Source organism: Scylla paramamosain, chromosome 35 (genome assembly GCF_035594125.1).
Source record: "Scylla paramamosain isolate STU-SP2022 chromosome 35, ASM3559412v1, whole genome shotgun sequence".
Taxonomy (NCBI): domain Eukaryota; kingdom Metazoa; phylum Arthropoda; class Malacostraca; order Decapoda; family Portunidae; genus Scylla; species Scylla paramamosain.
Window position 1 is genome coordinate 8,222,501 of NC_087185.1, and position 17,611 is coordinate 8,240,111.

The window sequence follows — 17,611 nt, forward strand, 5'->3', positions numbered from 1 at the left end:
CACAGCGACGTGTATTGTGTTCCGTGGCTGACTTTCAGGCAATAACAAGTTCGCAGTCCACTAGCACATGGGTAAACCAGTGAACAGGTTGGGCGCTCGCTGGAATCGCGTTAGGGTAGGACTGGATCTCATTTCAAGGTTGGGAGAAGGTTCGGATACCGCTACCTGTGTACGAACTGAACCAGTCTAGGACACACCTATACTCACGCACACACTCATTCACGTTGCCTCCTCCATGTTGCCTAGCCGCTTTATACTTTCCGTAAACAGAGCATTCAGCAGCCACAGTACGAATGTTTAAGGACATATAAGGAGCGGATTTACACACGGGTTTTTCCGAGAGTAACGAGACGCACCCTCATGAAGTCACTAGGAGAAGAAGACTGTCGATGGTGTAGTAGAAAGCTATCCAGCATATATACCTCCCTCCTCCTCCTCTTCCACCACATCCCTCTCCTCCCTCCCTCCGTGACAGTTGCCAGCTTGGATTTTTGGCCTGATTGAGGAAGAGGACGAAGCAGAAGGAAGTAAATATACGAAGGATGCTGTGGTGTAATAAGGCAAGGTGCGGCGAGAATTCCGTAAACTGGGGAAGCGAGTGTAAAGTTAGAGAAAATATGAATGTTACTAGATTATTGATGGAAGGAGAGGATGAGAGAGCAGAAAGGTAATACGTAAGGATAGAAAAAAAAAATGTGGAATTTACCAGTATCCTCTTTATTATTATTGTTGTTGTTGCTTTTTGTCATAGTTTTGTTAGTAGTAGTAGTAGTGTTTGATATTTAACGGTAACAGTGGCCGGGTAAATGAAGACACAATACCTCACCTGTCGCAAATGAAAGTGAGAGTGGGTGGCGCAGTGTTGACCTTTGTGTGAAGGCCATTGTATTAATTCTAGTTCGCCGCTCATGGAGGCTTGTTTCCACCCCTTCTGCCCAACTACCCTGAGAGAGAGAGAGAGAGAGAGAGAGAGAGAGAGAGAGAGAGAGAGAGAGAGAGAGAGAGAGAGAGAGAGTGTGTGTGTGAAGTAATATATATAATTATTAGTCTTCAGCTCTTTGGAATCATTTTGACTCAACCTGCCCGTAATTTATGGAATTAGAGGAGGGTCAAGGGAGGTGAAAGGGGAATAGCGAACTTGTAGGGGAAATAATTAAAGCATGCAAGGTTATGTCCGGTATGCTTTTTATCGTTTCAACTGTATTATTCTCTTGTATTATTGGAGTGAAGAGTGAGAATACTTTTTTCTATTTTTTTCCTTTTCATTATTTTTTTTCTTCCCTTTTTTTTTTTCTCTCTCTCTTTTGATCAATCTTGTACTACTTATTCCTGTTTACCACATGCTCCATAACCATATTGAGGCCGGCACCTCCCACCGCAGCCTCCCCGTCTCTGCTCTATCTCTCATGCGCTCTAGTATCAGTTCAGCAGCCGAAGAAATGTCACACCAGTTTATATAATGTCATATTGAGACATCACGGACTGTCAAGTGCATTCCGTTATTTTAATGCGGTTTTCTTGTCAGTGTAATGATTTGTGGGGAAAATGTTTGCTTACCGCGGCACGAGTGAGAAGTTGTGGGATGGCTAAAAATATAATCGAACACGAATGATATGAATGCACTTTCTCCCTTAGACTGTTTGACTGTATTCTAGTTAGAAATTTATCCAGGAATTGTTGTAACAGTTGAAAATTAAAATCGTATAAAAAATATAAATAATGGGCGGTGCATTAGAAATTATCAGTTAGCACGGAGGAATAAGTGGAATTTTAGCATCTTACGAATCCACAATAATATTCTTTAAGGTGCACTGACTTGCATATTAAACCTGTTGGTGGTCACTTGCAACCTAGCTTTGCTCGAAATTCATACTGTCAGAGCACACCCAGTACATAACTTTCATCTTCCTTGCCATGCTGGAGGACATTTGTGAGGTAGAGTTTTTAAAATATTTCAGAATCTATTACACTTTTTTTTTTTTTTTAGTTTCTTTCAATAGCAGCTTTATTTATTTATTTTCAGCTGTTAAATGATACTGCTTTCACCTCTAATTTGTATTAATCACTTGGTTCTATTTATCAGGAAGAATACACATTTTGAATGCTTTAATTATTGTGTGTGTGTGTGTGTGTGTGTGTGTGTGTGTGTGTGTGTGTGTGTGTTCTCTTGCACTCTGTAATAAGTCCTGCAATATGTTAATTTGTGTATTAAAAGTTAAAACACCACCAGTCAGGCTGTATCTTGAATGGGATCACTGTTTCTTATCAGCAGTTTTCATACTTATCATCATGCACAGTCTCCTCTATTCATTCTTTCTCCTGTTTTATTACTTTATCGCTCCACCTTAATGTTGATCACCCACCTTCACCTCATCTTTCCACCCTTACCTCATCTCTTCATGCTCATTACTCTTATCCCTCCTTCATTGATTCTTTCCCCACCAATCTTCATGGATCATTTACTACAGTATCTTTGCATCTGATTTTCACTCTGCCTCCTTATGTCATCATTTTGCTATCATACTCCTCATCTGTTCTGTACTTTCTCCATATATTTATTATTTTTAATTCAGGACATCAATCACTTACTTTAATTTAATCCTTCTGCTTTTGGAAGATGGAAATCAGACACCAATACAAATCCACTTTTTCTTTTCATTGATACTTTTACTTTAGGAAATATGAAAGCCAGACATGCAGCAACACACAATCTCTTTCCCCAAACAGTGTGAGGAGCTCCGGGAGTTGCTGGGGCATGGAGGAGCTTCACTTTCCAACGCTGTGACTGCCAGGGGCTTCATCAACCTGTGCCCTGCCCTTGTAGCCTACCTTGACCTGTGCCCTGCTGAGGAAGGGACCCAAGAAGACCATGACCGCTCACACGGCCACTCCCACCACCGACGCCGAGACTTTACCACTGGTGAGAGAGAGAGAGAGAGAGAGAGAGAGAGAGAGAGAGAGAGAGAGAGAGAGAGAGAGAGAATCCCTAATACATGACATCTACAAATAACAGTTTCAAAATTCACATTCTCAGTTCTTTCCTACACTTATTTACTCTTTCCTGTGCAGAGAGTTGGGTTGGAGCAGTGACGAGCATGGTGGTGGTGGGACTGATGGGGCTGGGCTGCATCATGCTCATCCCAGCACTGAAGCGAGGCCAGCACTACGAGCAGGTCAGCCGCTTCCTCATTGCTCTGGCTGTGGGGACGCTGGCTGGGGACGCCCTCGTGCATCTGCTTCCTCATGTGAGTTGACAGGAGGCTGATGCAGTTTTTTTTATCTTATTTTTTTTTTTTTTTTTCTGCTTTATTTCTTCATGTGTATTTTTATTTATTTATTTTTTATGTAGGAAGGACACTGGCCAAGGGCAACAAAAATCCAATAAAAAAATATGCCCACTGAAATGCCAGTCCCATAAAAGGGTCATAGCAGTGGTCAAAAATTGATGAATAAGTGTCTTAAAACCTCCCTCTTGAAGGAATTCAAGTCATAGGAAGGTGGAAATACAGAAGCAGGCAGGGAGTTCCAGAGTTTACCAGAGAAAGGGATGAATGATTGAGAATACTGGTTAACTCTTGCGTTAGAGAGGTGGACAGAATAGGGGTGAGAGAAAGAAGAAAGTCTTGTGCAGCGAGGCCGTGGAAGGAGGGGAGGCATGCAATTAGCAAGATCAGAAGAGCAGTTAGCATGAAAATAGCGGTAGAAGACAGCTAGATATGCAACATTGCGGCAGTGAGAGAGAGGCTGAAGACAGTTAGTTAGAGGAGAGGAGTTGATGAGACGAAAAGCTTTTGATTCCACCCTGTCTAGAAGAGCAGTATGAGTGGAACCCCCCAGACATGTGAAGCATACTCCATACATGGACGGATAAGGCCCTTGTACAGAGTTAGCAGCTGGGGGGGTGAGAAAAACTGGCAGAGACGTCTCAGAACGTCTAACTTCATAGAAGCTGTTTTAGCTAGAGATGAGATGTGAAGTTTCCAGTTCAGATTATAAGTAAAGGACAGACCGAGGATGTTAATAGAAGAAGGGGACAGTTGAGTGTCATTGAAGAAGAGGGGCTAGTTGTCTGGAAGGTTGTGTTGAGTTGATAGATGGAGGAATTGAGTTTTTGAGGCATTGAACAATACCAAGTTTGCGCTGCCCCAATCAGAAATTTTAGAAAGATCACACAAAGCTGTGTTTGTGTGTATGAGTGGATTAGAAGTGTTTAGTTATGGTACTGTTTCATATCAGAGATTTTATATTTTGTTACAGCCACCTTTCCTATGTCAGTACTTTTAAACATGTTCTTTTTATTGACGGATTTTATCTCATCACATTTATTTCATCTATTTATTTATTTATATATTTATTTTATCTTATTTTATTTATTTATTTATTTATTTATTTATTTATTCATTTTTTATTATTATTTAATTTAATTTTAATTAATTAATTAATTTATTTATTTATTTATTTTATTTATTTATTTATTTATTTATTTATTTATTTATTTATTTATTTATTTTTTTGTCAACATGTGCCTCCTGAATGTATTTCATGTTATACACCATCTACAAATAGTAATCCTCTTCACCCTTTGTCCATGCTCTCTCATCCACTTTGACATTATCCACACACACCCTGTCTTCACTACAGCCACCTGACATCCTCACAACATCTCTACAATAAGCATATTAACTTACTCTATCCACTCTTTCAGGCTATTTCTATGAAGGTGCCGGAGGGAAGCAATGCCCATGTGCTTCATTCTCTGTATGGCTTCACAGCACTTGGGGGCATCATCATGTTCCTCTTCCTGGAGCGTTTCCACAACATGTTCTGCGGCCACGAGCACAGCCACAGCCACAGTCATGAGCTTGCTGGGGAGCTGACCAGGAGCAAGGTTGGGACGCATTGGTGGTGGCAGTGATTGTTTTAATATGCGCTTGTTGCTTTTTGCTTCTGTACAGTTTTGGTCAGCAGTAGAGTGACATGTTGTCCTCAATTCCACAGTGTTTTGCATTTTTCTGTAGTCTTAAGTATACTGATTTAGTGAAAATGTATCAGATACTGAGCTTAGTAAGAGCAGAACAGATAAGAAGACCTTTGATTGAGAAAATGCTGTAGGAGTTTGGCAGTTCATCAACTTCTGACTAATTTTATTTCATTGTTCTCTCATCCTCCACTGCCATTCTGTTAATAACTGCCATCTCCTACTTACAGCCACATGCTTTCACTTCTCTCACTGCCCTTCTCTCCCTGCAGGAGGAGATAGACAAAGAGACAGTAGGCACCACCACCACCATCGAGGATACAGGGAGTCAGAGCATAGACAGGATAGGTGAGAAACTCTCCAAACATTCCAAGCATAATTCTTTCATATATGCAGAGAGTGTTCTAAGTGAGTATAGCAAATTATTTCACTTTAGTGTGATCATCCAGTAGTTCCAAGAGAGCTAACTGCTTGCTGTTGTGCCCCTCTGCGTGTGCGTGTGTGCTTGTGTGTACGTGCTTGCTTCTACATGCATTGTACACACACGCCATGTATGTAGTGTCACCCACACGCACGCACGCTGGCTGCCTCTCCTGAGCCTGAGCCATGTCTTTGTATCTTCCTCCTGCCTGGCTCATTGCAACACTTGAGAAACTCCCATTACTAAGCTCCTCAATACCAACCCATAAACTGAAGCAAGAAGTGTTAAATTCTAACCCTTGATCTCCATATTTTTCATATAGTCTCCACCACAACATTATGACTGCACTTTGGGTAAGGTTTTGGAATTAAGTTAGAAGTGTAAGTAAGAATTGTTTCAAAATTTGGATGATTCTTTTCAAAAAATTTTAGATATGTAAGTGGCAATGAAAGTTCTTACATTATTCAAGTTTTTTGAACTGTGATGTTCAAGGAAGGCAACTAAAACTTCAACATAACTATCATCTCATTATTTATATATGTATCAGGTTGACAGCATCAAAAAAGGGAGCAGCCAAGACAGGGTGCCCTCAAACACTCTCTCTCTCTCTCTCTCTCTCTCTCTCTCTCTCTCTCTCTCTCTCTCTCTCTCTCTCTCTCTCTCTCTCTCTCTCTCTCTCTCTCTCCCTCTCCCTCTCCCTCTCTCTCTCTCTCTCTCTCTCTCTCTCTCTCTCTCTCTCTCTCTCACACACACACACACACACACACACACACACACACACACACACACACACACACACACACACACACACACACACACACACACACACACACACACACACACACACACACACACACACACACACACACACACACACACACACACACACACACACACACATACACACACATGCTTGTACTTAACTAAATCAGAGTCCATCTTAGCTCCTCTTTGGGGGGGCAGTTAACAAATCTTCATCAACCACATATGTTGTAATTTATCTCATTTAGTGTACAACTTGTGTCCACTTAACAATTAACATTTTATGTACTGAAGAAGCAGCATGAGTCACTTGAACACTTGTGAAACATTTACTTTGTTGAATTTTGTTCTTGTGGGATTGTTGGGTGACTGTTATGTTATGTCGGCTCATGAGAATTTCTGCTTTTCTACTCACATTGCTTTTAGTGACTCATTACTTGCCTTGCCCTTGAGTCCACATTTAATCTTGCCATATATATTTGCTGTTCACTGTCTTGATAGAGATTTTATTTTATATTATTGTCAAAGTTGATATAAACAAGATGTCTTTACCACTGAACTGTCAAATGGTCTCACAGAATGTTCTATATAATATCAAAGCAAGGTGGTGCCAGACGTTATTCTTTATCAACCTATCCCATGTCTAAGGACTCTGTCATTTGATAATCTTCTCTCACATCTGTCACGGTATTAAGAAGCTCAATATCTTTACAGCTATGGACACCCAGAACTGTTTTGAAGGTTGCAGCTCCAGCCCAAGCAGTGATGCCAATGGGAACACTGGGAATGGCTTGGAGAGGGGACGTCTGGGAGAGGATGCCACAGCTTCACCACATGAGGAGACAGAGGTGACAGTTGGAATGGAAAAGCCTGCTGAAAAGAAGCTTGCCTCCCATGCTACTGAAAGGGAGAGGCTGGTCACCACCCCAGCAGAGAAAGAGATGGTACATGTTTTGGTGTTTGGGATCTGGACTGACTTGATCTATGTTATAGTTCTTATTCCTGTTGTTTGTACCAGGCATGAGTGTTGTATCAGCCATTCTTGTGATTCAGCTATGTTTAACCTGTATTCATTTTATCTTGTATTTTCATGCAAATCCAACATCATCTCTTTGTAACTCATATATTTTCACATCATTAGCTTATAATGGTTTTATCATTTTTTTTCTCATAAATTTGATGTTATCTCCCATTTTGACATTTAGCACTATATTCTTACTAACTTGCTGATCATTGACTGATTTACATTGTAGCATTTCTCATCATTGCTAATGTTTTTCTGTGTGCCTCTCAGGGTGGAGAACTCTCACTGATCCTGGACACTCCATCTGCCTCAGTGCGGCCCAAGGTGATACGTCAGAACAGCAGCAGTTTCAATATGGTGCTGCAGGAGTATCATGTGGGGCACCACGGTCACTCCCACCACGGCCACTCCCATGTTACAGGTAAGGCTGCAGCACCACTCACTCTCTCACTTTTATTCATATCCAAGATTTTTAACCATAATCTACAATGGTGATCACTAACAATTTTCTGCACAGGTCGCAAGGATTCCCTTAGAGCCATGATCCTGGTAGGGGATGCCCTGCACACCTTCCTGGATGGCATGGCCATTGGGGCTGCCTTTGGTACAAGCATCACAGGAGGGGTAGCCACGTCAATTGCTGTCTTGTGTCATGAACTGCCACACAAAATTGGTAAGACTGTATTTATTTACTGATGTATTCTTTTTAACAGGATTTATTAAAATTTTTAATGTTTCAATGCCAAATGGTGATGTTTTCATATTCCGGATGCTGCCCTGCTAACTTCCTCAGTGATAACCAGTGGACTCTCTTAATTGCAGGGGACTTTGCTCTGCTGTTTGAGATGGGCATGGGGCTTGCACAGGCACTGAAGATGATGTTGATGCTGTGGGTATTCAGCTTGCTTGGGGTGGTGATGGGAGTGCTGCTTGGCTCCATCCCCACAGCCTCCCCTTGGATATATTCCTTCACTGCTGGAGTCTTCATCTACCTGGCTCTTGTGGACCTAGTGAGTGGTGATGATAAGTCTTCTTTACATTACATATTTCTTTTCCTACTGCATTAGTCTCACTCTTCCTATCATCTTTTGCATTCAGCAATCCCATCAGTTGCTCTTACCTCTTTTCAGCAGCAACCTTCTCAGATGCAATAAAAAATCTTTGCTTTCTTGTCTGGATAATCATGTATTTTAGTTCATTGCTCTGTTTTGTAACATCCACACCGCCTTAATTATGAAGAGTGTATGAAGACCAGAAGGTTTTCAATTGCCTGACTTTCTGTAACAATTTTCAACAACATTTATTCTGCATTCACAAGTGCCTTTACCATTACAGTTGTCTGAACTCTCAGTGAATCGAGGTGGAAATTCTGGAGGCGTAGCGACCCAGATGTTTTGCCAGGGCATGGGCATGTTCACTGGCGCTGTCATCATGCTCCTCATTGCTATCTATGAACATGACATTGAGAACCTGATCAATGGCTCCTTCTGAGGCGTCTGTGGATGAAAACTCTCACCACAAAACCAGAAAAGTTGCCAGCACATCCAAGACTTCAGGTGGACGCTCCTCACTTGGGACCATTTTCTTTTATGTTGTCTTTGGTGGATCATGACAGCCCTAGGTCATATCTTGTGGAGTGGGTTCTCAAGGCATTGGTGAGGCATCTAGTGAGTGTGAAACTTGCTGGAAGAAAATGAAGAATTGAGGAGTTGAGATTGTGTTATACAAGGAGTCTCCTTTTTTGTGTGTCTCTTGATGAAGGTGTGGGCAAGCTATTTTTGCATGACAAAAAGAAAGATAAAAAATGGTAAAGAGAGATTATTTTAGTTGTTTTTGTTTGACAGAGGTCTTGGTTTTGACTCCCTTTGTATAAACAGGTTGTGACGTGTTTGATCTACGCACGCTGAAGTTTCAGAAACAGGGAAGTTAGCAGTGCCAGACGTGCATGCAAAGACTATATATTTTATGGGAATTGTTTTCTAAAAAATTTGAAATTACAAAAAAATGGTGATGCAAATGTGATGAGTTGTGGTGTGATAAACTAATGGTAAATATTTTCAAACATACAAATATGTTCATGAAGAAAAAATTAACACAAACATCCACCCCCTAACCCACAGTGTATTTACTCACACACACACACACACACACACACACACACACACACACACACACACACACACACACACACACATAGTGGTTGTGCTGTCTACCACTGAGTCTTGAAACAGAACCAGAGACGGGGCGATATCTCACACGTGTTTAAGATGTTTATGATAAGTTCCTATAGTGTACTCGGTTAGTAAGTTTTGATTGAACCTTTGAGCATGCAGAATGGCTAGGGCTCAGGAATGTGGTGATAACTGCCTATTATGATGGAGAGGAAGAATTTGTGATTTTTTTGCACCCACAGTATTTTAGGACCTTCCATGACAGTTGGTTCTCATCATCACAGAATCCTTTCCTTCACTTACTGGAGCTGGGATTGGCAGGGGCATGTGCAGCCTAGAATTTAACTTTATTCTTTACTGTTATTTTGTTCAGGTGAACAACTGGAGGACCAGTTTGACGTAGCTCACGTCCCACAGCTGTCACCCTTCATTCAGGTTACTTGTGTTTGGAAAGACCTTCTGTTCTTGTATCAGTCTTTCATGACATAATGGGATACAATTAAGAACAGATGCCCCTGAGAAAAAATCTAGAGGGGAAGTATTGTTAAATTGTTAATGTTTCTATATACACACTATAAAATTCATGCATCCATTTCATGGATTTGATCAGATGGAATAACACCCACAAAAGTGTATTTTGAACCTAGGATATAAAAAAGTTTAGTCTTCATATAATTTAATTGAGATAATTACATCACATGATTGTTAGGAAGTGGAGAAGAAAGCATCTTACATGAGTAGACTGAATGAAGATCTAAAATGTTCTAGGACGTAATGGAGTAACTTGGCATTACAGTTACTGCAGTCTTTGAAGGGGCCATTTCATGTAGAATGAACTGTGCATAATTGTTTCATGACCCATAAAACCTCTTCTTGAATCATTGTCCTGCAGGAGTGTATGATGTATATTGTCTCAAAGCATAAAGATATTCCAGGGATCATTCTTACTCAAAATTTTGTGAACAAAATGATAACTTTAAAGATGAAGGAGATAGCAATTTTATCCTAAGGGAATATTTAAAGGAGCATATGATTGTTATATATATAGTTGTGACCCTCTTTAATTTAGGATGAGGTTATACAATCTCTGTTTTTATCTATGACATATCCCTTGCATGTATTCAGAATCTTGATATATGAAAGGCATCTTTATTTCATGATGAAAAGGAAATGGCATTTACTGTTTTTTCTCATATATTTACTTTCTTCTCTACAGATAGATAGAATTTCAATATACTTTTTTGTTGTTTCAAGTTATTGAATAATAAGCAGTTCCATTTGCCTCTATCCCATAAGTACTGTAATTTCTCACAATGCTACCTACATTTACTTATGTCAGAAATATCATCACAAGCTCATTCCCCTATGCTTCAATGATAAGTGAGCAAGATATATAGATCTCCAATATTTATGGCTCATCCTTAGTCTGTCACAGATGATGAGGATATAGGGCTTCCCAGGCCTTCATGTTATGGGTTCATCCATGCCTAGGGCAAGAGATGCTGCCACCATGGCAGGAGAGGAGGCATCAAAGCATTCCTTGTCATTCTCATCTTAAAGCTATAATGTAGTGGGAGCTGTAGCCAAAGGCTTCATTTGATTTTGATTGTGATTTCCATTTATAATGTACAGGGCACCATGTTTGATGCACATTACATGTGTAAAAGGGCATAGAGGGAGACAGTGATGTGTGCCACCAGTCTTGGTGTCAGAGGTGATGGCTTTCAAAGTGAGAGGAGGGAAGGGGTGATGTTCATCAGCAGCGTGGAATATACCTACTATATTTATTTATTTATTTATTTTATTTATTTATTTACTTTCATTTATTTATTTATTTTATTTATTTATTTATTTATTTATTTATTTATTTATTTATTTATTTATCTATTTTTGTCATTTGAGTAACCATTATGCTGTGTATAAGAGCCAGGTGGCTAGTGTTTGGCATCAAGATAGAAATGGATCCTGTGACTGACTTGGGCTATATGGCATTTCAAAATTCAGCCTTGGGGCCAGTGGTCTTTCTCAGCCAGGTATCACTGTGTATCATTGCTAGTAATTACTATAATGCTGGTATTAATGTCAAGAGCTTGCAGGTCATTCAGGGATCTGATGTTAGGAGGCCAACCAAGTTTTGTTGTGTTGGTACTTAAGTGAATTTTTTTCCCTTTTTTTTTTTTTTTTGTGATATTCTTGCTATTTCATTTTTTATACTTATTTATTCAATGTTACTTATTTTCTTGATGTATTTGTTTGGCTTCACCATACTATCTCAGTTCATTTTCCATACATGTATACACTACACATTCTCTGATAAAATTCACAATGTTTTAATGCCTTCAACTAATCACATGTGTCTTGAGTGTGAACCCCAGCAGCGCTTATTATAGAAAATGGGGGTTTATATAAAAATTACAATGATGATGATGATGACAAATGATAATGATGATGATGATGAACCAAGATTCATAGATGCTTGCTACTCTGCTCAATAGATAGAAGGAATGATTTGATACAGGCTGGCAGTCACTGGCAGGGCGTGGTTTGGTGTGCTGGCTTGCCTGTGGAACTGTTTACTACATGGGTGCTAACTTCATGTTGAATTTGTGTTAAGACTAAAATATTAGTTCCATAGATGTCTAGGTTATGTGGCTTTATTTTGTATCATTGTCTTAAGATTAAAACAATACATATGTATGTAGTTCCAAAGCAGAGATCTAGACTGATTTTTCTTTGTATTTTTCTATTAAGGTTGGAATTAATAACTAATTTAATACCACATTGGAAATCTTAAGATACTGAACTTTATTTTATATAACATTTATGTGTTAAGGATAAAAGGATAGGACTTGAAATAGCAATACTACACCAGAAGACTTAAGGCATATATAGATTAAGCTCCTAAATGAGTAAAATACATATATATAACAATAGAAAAGATATATTATAATACATATACACATTGCAGGATTAAAAATTACAAATATATTTTGTTTACAGGAAAGAAGAAGCACAAAATATCAGAAATGTATCATGGATCTGTTTGTATCAAGACAGGCATGCATAACTGTGAAGTCGCTTTGTTTTTTTGGCAGATAGAATATAAGTTTACATTTTGTTGATCTCATTTCCGTGATTCTCGTCTGCTTCCGCCATCCAGAATCAGTAACACATCATAGGCATGATTTGTAGTCTTGAAGATTGGTTTTTGCTTGCACTGAGTGATTTCACAACACACACACACACACACACACACACACACACACACACACACACACACACACACACACACACACACACACACACACACACACACACACACACACACACACACACACACACACACACACACACACACACTGATACACTTTCTATTAATGTACATCAAAATAGCAAAAATTTTCCTAGGTCTGTAAAGTTTTCATTGTAGAATATGAAGTGAGTTCTTCATGGTATTTATGATCATCACCACCAGCAGCCATTTATATTGTGAAGGTGTGTACTCTGATATTCTCCTTGTATTGAGTATACCAGATGCCAGGTGAGGATACCACTGGGTTCTTGTTTATGTATGTAGTGGATGATTGGTGTGTTCTGGTGGAGGGTCAGTGTGCTTCTATGAAGGGAAAATGTATCATCCATAACAAGATTTTCTTTCTTTTGAGTAAATGTTGAAGACTCAATTTTGACATAATATGTATAAGAGATTTCTCATGTTCCATCATGTGCTTAGATCTCCTGAGCCCCATGCAATACTGTACCTCTTTAAGATGTGATTCTCGTGCCGAAACTTATTGTGATCCACAGTAAAACACACATCATACAAGCATATTTTGAGGCTGCTTAACGGCTTCCCAGGATAGCTACAATTTCCACCACTGCACAGAGTTGGTGTGATGTAAGAAACTGTAGGTGAAGGTTGCACATCAATGCTTAACATAACGCATAAGTGCTTTTCACGGACATGTAGCTGTTCATGCATACGTACTTATAAGACCAGGGTTTATGTGCAAGTAGGACTCATATTGTTCTGAGTCACATCTGATATCTTTCTAGTAGTTGCAAATATTTTTTCCCTATGGAAGTGTTCCTTAATGAATGTAAGTTTGAAGATCTCACTTAAGAACAGTGTTTATTGACATGGAAACATCATCTGATGAAACCGCAGCAAGTGCAAGATTTCTCTGTACTGCATGCTGATCTTACCTTTGGATTCCCCAGCTGATATAAGTTTCTGATGTCAAAAAGAATAATCTTTAGACCAACCACTTCAGTCCATGGCCGGTGCTAGAGTTTTCCTCATAATATGTGTGTCCAGTGTGTCCCAGACTGGGCTGAGAGGCAGTGTTCCAGCCCTGTGTGTGTGCGTGTGCATGTGTGATTTAGGCTTCCAGTTAGGCCACACAGAGAGGTCCTCCTGTACATCAGTCAATTTGAAGTCATTTAGATTTCCTGCATATAATGGCTGGAAACTGTCTCCTCAGAACTTATCCTGGACTGGAAGAGGTTACAGCAGCAGGGTGTGTCTTAAGCACTATGTGACAAAGGAAAGTAAATGATGTCAAAATTATTAGTGTAAAGGTAGGCCATTCTGTGTTTTCAGTCTCATGTTGTAGGCAGTTTGTAGTTACATGTTTGTCTTTCTTTAACAGCAGTGGTTGGGGTTCATCTTCACAATACTATCTTTATAAGTTTCATCATGGAGAAGCTAATATCATCATGTCCAATTACTGTTAATATTTGAGTAGTACATGTCTGTACTTATACTGTCTTAGGCACTGAGTTATGATACACCATTTCCAAAACCATCAAGGAAACATTCATTGATGTATCATGACAGTAATCATGTCAGTGTTGTTTCTACATAAATATGAGGCTTTTACAATGTATGTTGATTCACATTTTTATTAATAATTCCTTAGATTCAGTATGACAAGGAAAAAAAAGGCTGAACACATCCTGTGGTGGTCTGAGAATTGCATGGGGATATGCTGAAGTGTAGTAGGTTAGTGTTAGTTAGAAAGGAGGCTGAGATCAAGAGTGAGGGGAGTACAGTATGCAAGGAAGAAATGTATGTTAAGGAACACATTAAATTATTTTGTGGCCAATCCTTTGAAATTTGCCAGAAACAAACATCAGAGTAAGTAGAGAGAGAGAGACAGAGAGAGAAATTTGTAACAGTGAGTTGAAAAGGGAAACTTGCGTGGAATAATTAAGACATGGGGTAAGACACGAAAGTAATGCATGGGATGAAATGGAAAAAAAAATAAATAAAAAAAAAAAATATATATATATATATATATATATATATATATATATATATATATATATATATATATATATATATATATATATATATATATATATATATATATATATATATATATATATATATATATATATATATATATATATATATATATATATATATTGCATGGAATGAAACTAAAGCTCTTGCATGGGCGAAACAAAACTATTGCATGTGATGAAACTGGGAGCATCTTGCACGGGTGAAATTGGATCATATTACATAGAATAGAACTCAAAGCACTGCATAGAATGAAACTGGAACTATTGCATGAGATGAGACTTGAGAATTTTATTTCACCGGGTAAAATGGTGGAACTATTTTGTTGGAGATAGAATGACAACTCGCTTGCGGCAGAGAAAAGGAAGACAACCCACATAGCTGTCTTTAAAGATTAATAAAAAGTCACAGTTATTAATAAAGATTTCTTTTACAAAAAAAAAAAATGTTTTACTTTGCTGAAAACACAGTACAAGCATAAAGTTTTCTTAAAATGAAAGCGGTATCTTGTCGGAAGGTAAACAAAGCAAAAAGAACCTTGAGTTCTGCTGCGGTCACAAGTAGTACCACTTTTCAAGAACTATTACCACTTCTAGTAGTATTACTGCTGAAAGACTACTTGGATTCCTGGGTGTTATCCACGCCCACTCCCTCGGACAGGAAGTCTCGTGCGTAACTCCAAGCAGCTCTATTGAACTCAGTCTTTGGTTTCTAGAAATTCCTGTTTTTGGAAGGAAACACCACAGCCAGTCCATTCTGGCACCATAACTTAGAAAGGGCAAGGTAAGGAGTACGTACAGCTTGCAGCTTGCACAAATCCTAAACGTACAAGGAAGTGCAGTCAGTTAGGTGTGGCAGAAGATGCAGAAATGTAGTGATTAATTAGGTGGATAGGGTTATGAATTTTGCTAATATAATTACTTTAAGATTATCTTGGATGCTAAAATGAAATGCTAAATATGTAGATAAAGCCTCAGTTTCATGCAATACATTTTTCCTAATGCACAATAAGCTTAGGAGAGCTAGAGACGTTTTATGATAGTGGAAGATAATACTGTCAAACTCCAACCAGAAGTTACAGTAACTATCACACTTCAGTCGCTTGTTAACTTAAGCATTTCAAAACTAAAACCAGCCAGGTGATATAGGATATCCTAACCTCATAACCCTAACTAGGGTAAAGCTATGTCCATTGTAGAATTTCCCCATCAGTCATACTAGGCAACCATGAAGAACATTGACTTACCTTAGTGATTGTTGCTGAGAAACTGAGTGGCATCAGAAAACAAATATTAGACCAGAAAATTTTGAATGAGCTCACAGTGGAGACTCGTAATTGGTTGGCAGGAGCTGTGGTGTCACAGGATTGATGAGAGGCTGTACAGGCAAAATATAGTTATAACATATACAACCTTGACTTACAAATTACTCATGTAAACAAAATAATGTTATGTCAACATTTTTTATATAAGGTGGTGCACGCTTAGACAGCCTTACAGGTTGTCCTTAAAATTCTTTTCTCTTGATGTCTTTCTTCCATATTGTACAAGATGAATCAAGATCTTTATATCATTTGTCATTTTCTCAACAGGTTGGTGTTTGCTGGTGAACACAATGTTGAGTCTGAACCTACTAAAGGAAGAGATAGCAGCCAAGAAACGCTCGCTGGAGGAGAGCAACTTGGTGGAGGGTGACAAGAAGTTCTTCAGACGTGGTGACCTTGTTGCACAACAGACAGAAGCCTATTGGGAGCGTTGTGGCAACCGGCCAGGCAGCAGTGCTCCTGGCCAGCAGGTGTCAGATGGTAATGGCGGTGATGGGAATGCCTCCTCAGCCCAGGACACTGTTAATGATGAGGACGATGCGCCAGAGTTGCCCAGACAGGAGGTGGTGCGGCGGCTGAGGGAACGTGAGGAGCCTGTGCTGCTGTTTGGGGAAAGTGAACATGATGCATTCCGTCGGCTGCGTCGGCTGGAGATCCTGGAGCCAGAGGTGAACCGTGGGCTGAGGAATGACTTCCAGGAGGCTCTAGAGCGTGTGGACCAGGCATACCTGAATGAGATCCTGAAGACTGAGGGAGGGGAGGCAGCACGCAATGTAGCACTGACAGGTGAAAATATCACCATGGCGAGTGTAATAGAAATGGCCAAGGACCTACAAGGTACAGCAGCAACAAATGAGCTGCGCTGCAAAGTGATCATGAAGTTTGCTCAGTTGATCTTGCAGATGTGGGGCAGTCGACACAACGCTCGTCCCGAGGGAGAGAAGATGAGTGTTCGTGGTAAGATGGACTCAGCCACTTACAATCAGACTCAAGCGTACCTCCGCCCACTCTTCAAGTGTCTCCGCAAACGTTCTCTACCAGATGACATCATGGAGTGCCTTATTGAGATTGTACAGCACTGTCTGGACCGTGACTATGTGAAAGCCAATGATGCATACCTTCAGATGGCCATTGGCAATGCTCCCTGGCCCATTGGTGTGACCATGGTGGGTATCCATGCACGTACTGGCCGGGAAAAGATTTTCAGTAAGCATGTGGCCCATGTACTGAATGATGAGACACAGAGAAAGTATATCCAGGGCCTCAAGCGACTCATGACCAAGTGCCAGCAATACTTTCCAGCTGATCCCTCTAAGTGTGTGGAGTACAAGGCTCTCTCCCAGTGACCCTTGTGCTGCCTCTTCCCTCTTGGCCATGCTGGTGTGTCTGGTATCCAGCTGGGCTCTACTTGGGATTTTGTGTCCTGGTAGGCAGTGCAAGCCTTCAGTTCTTTGGTTTGCACATTTTTTGTTATGTTCACATCAGTTATCAGAGATAAATGTGTTGTTCTATGCCATCATCATATTTATCGTCATTGTCGTTTCTTCCCACTTGTCAGAGAGAGAGAGATGGAGAATATATATATATATATATATATATATATATATATATATATATATATAT

The 17,611-nt window shown here is 39.7% G+C and overlaps 3 protein-coding genes across 7 annotated transcripts in view; 2 read left to right on the forward strand and 1 right to left on the reverse strand.

Annotated features, from left to right (window-relative positions):
- The window catches only part of LOC135090632 (proton-coupled zinc antiporter SLC30A2-like), a 35,783-nt gene extending 35,403 nt beyond the window's left edge, over positions 1 to 380 (reverse strand). Inside the window, exon 1 of the mRNA XM_063987572.1 lies at positions 329 to 380. The gene's annotated coding sequence lies outside the window, so the exon portion shown is untranslated. The remainder of the gene's footprint in view (positions 1 to 328) is intronic.
- LOC135090631 (zinc transporter foi-like) overlaps positions 1 to 14,238 on the forward strand; it is a 30,587-nt gene extending 16,349 nt beyond the window's left edge. The window contains exons 1-10 of one of the 4 annotated variants that reach the window (XM_063987569.1): positions 1,894 to 1,935; positions 2,728 to 2,920; positions 3,070 to 3,245; positions 4,706 to 4,888; positions 5,251 to 5,326; positions 6,876 to 7,105; positions 7,456 to 7,606; positions 7,703 to 7,858; positions 8,008 to 8,195; positions 8,521 to 14,238. In XM_063987569.1, coding sequence (XP_063843639.1) covers positions 1,915 to 1,935; positions 2,728 to 2,920; positions 3,070 to 3,245; positions 4,706 to 4,888; positions 5,251 to 5,326; positions 6,876 to 7,105; positions 7,456 to 7,606; positions 7,703 to 7,858; positions 8,008 to 8,195; positions 8,521 to 8,676 — 1,530 coding nt within the window. In that variant the 5' untranslated portion in view covers positions 1,894 to 1,914 and the 3' untranslated portion in view covers positions 8,677 to 14,238. Of the gene's footprint in view, positions 1 to 1,893; positions 1,936 to 2,727; positions 2,921 to 3,069; positions 3,246 to 4,705; positions 4,889 to 5,250; positions 5,387 to 6,875; positions 7,106 to 7,455; positions 7,607 to 7,702; positions 7,859 to 8,007; positions 8,196 to 8,520 lie in introns of those variants that run through there. The other 3 variants (XM_063987568.1, XM_063987565.1, XM_063987567.1) reach the window with 3 other exon arrangements.
- Positions 14,239 to 15,165: 927 nt separating this feature from the next.
- Positions 15,166 to 17,588, forward strand: LOC135090634 (pre-mRNA-splicing factor 18-like). Of its 2 annotated transcripts, none has more exons than XM_063987576.1 (2): positions 15,166 to 15,447; positions 16,256 to 17,588. In XM_063987576.1, the coding sequence occupies exon 2, from the start codon at positions 16,279 to 16,281 to the stop codon at positions 17,332 to 17,334; it is 1,056 nt and encodes a 351-aa protein (XP_063843646.1). In that variant the 5' UTR covers positions 15,166 to 15,447; positions 16,256 to 16,278; the 3' UTR covers positions 17,335 to 17,588. The 2 variants fall into 2 exon arrangements, with proteins under 2 accessions (XP_063843646.1, XP_063843645.1); XM_063987575.1 differs by having other exon boundaries at positions 15,167 to 15,332; positions 16,256 to 17,585.
- Positions 17,589 to 17,611: the final 23 nt, after the last annotated feature.

What these genes read in the sequence shown, in the direction of transcription:
- LOC135090634 (XM_063987576.1), top strand. Translation starts at nt 16,279, where the DNA reads ATGTTGAGTCTGAACCTACTAAAGGAAGAGATAGCAGCCAAGAAACGC.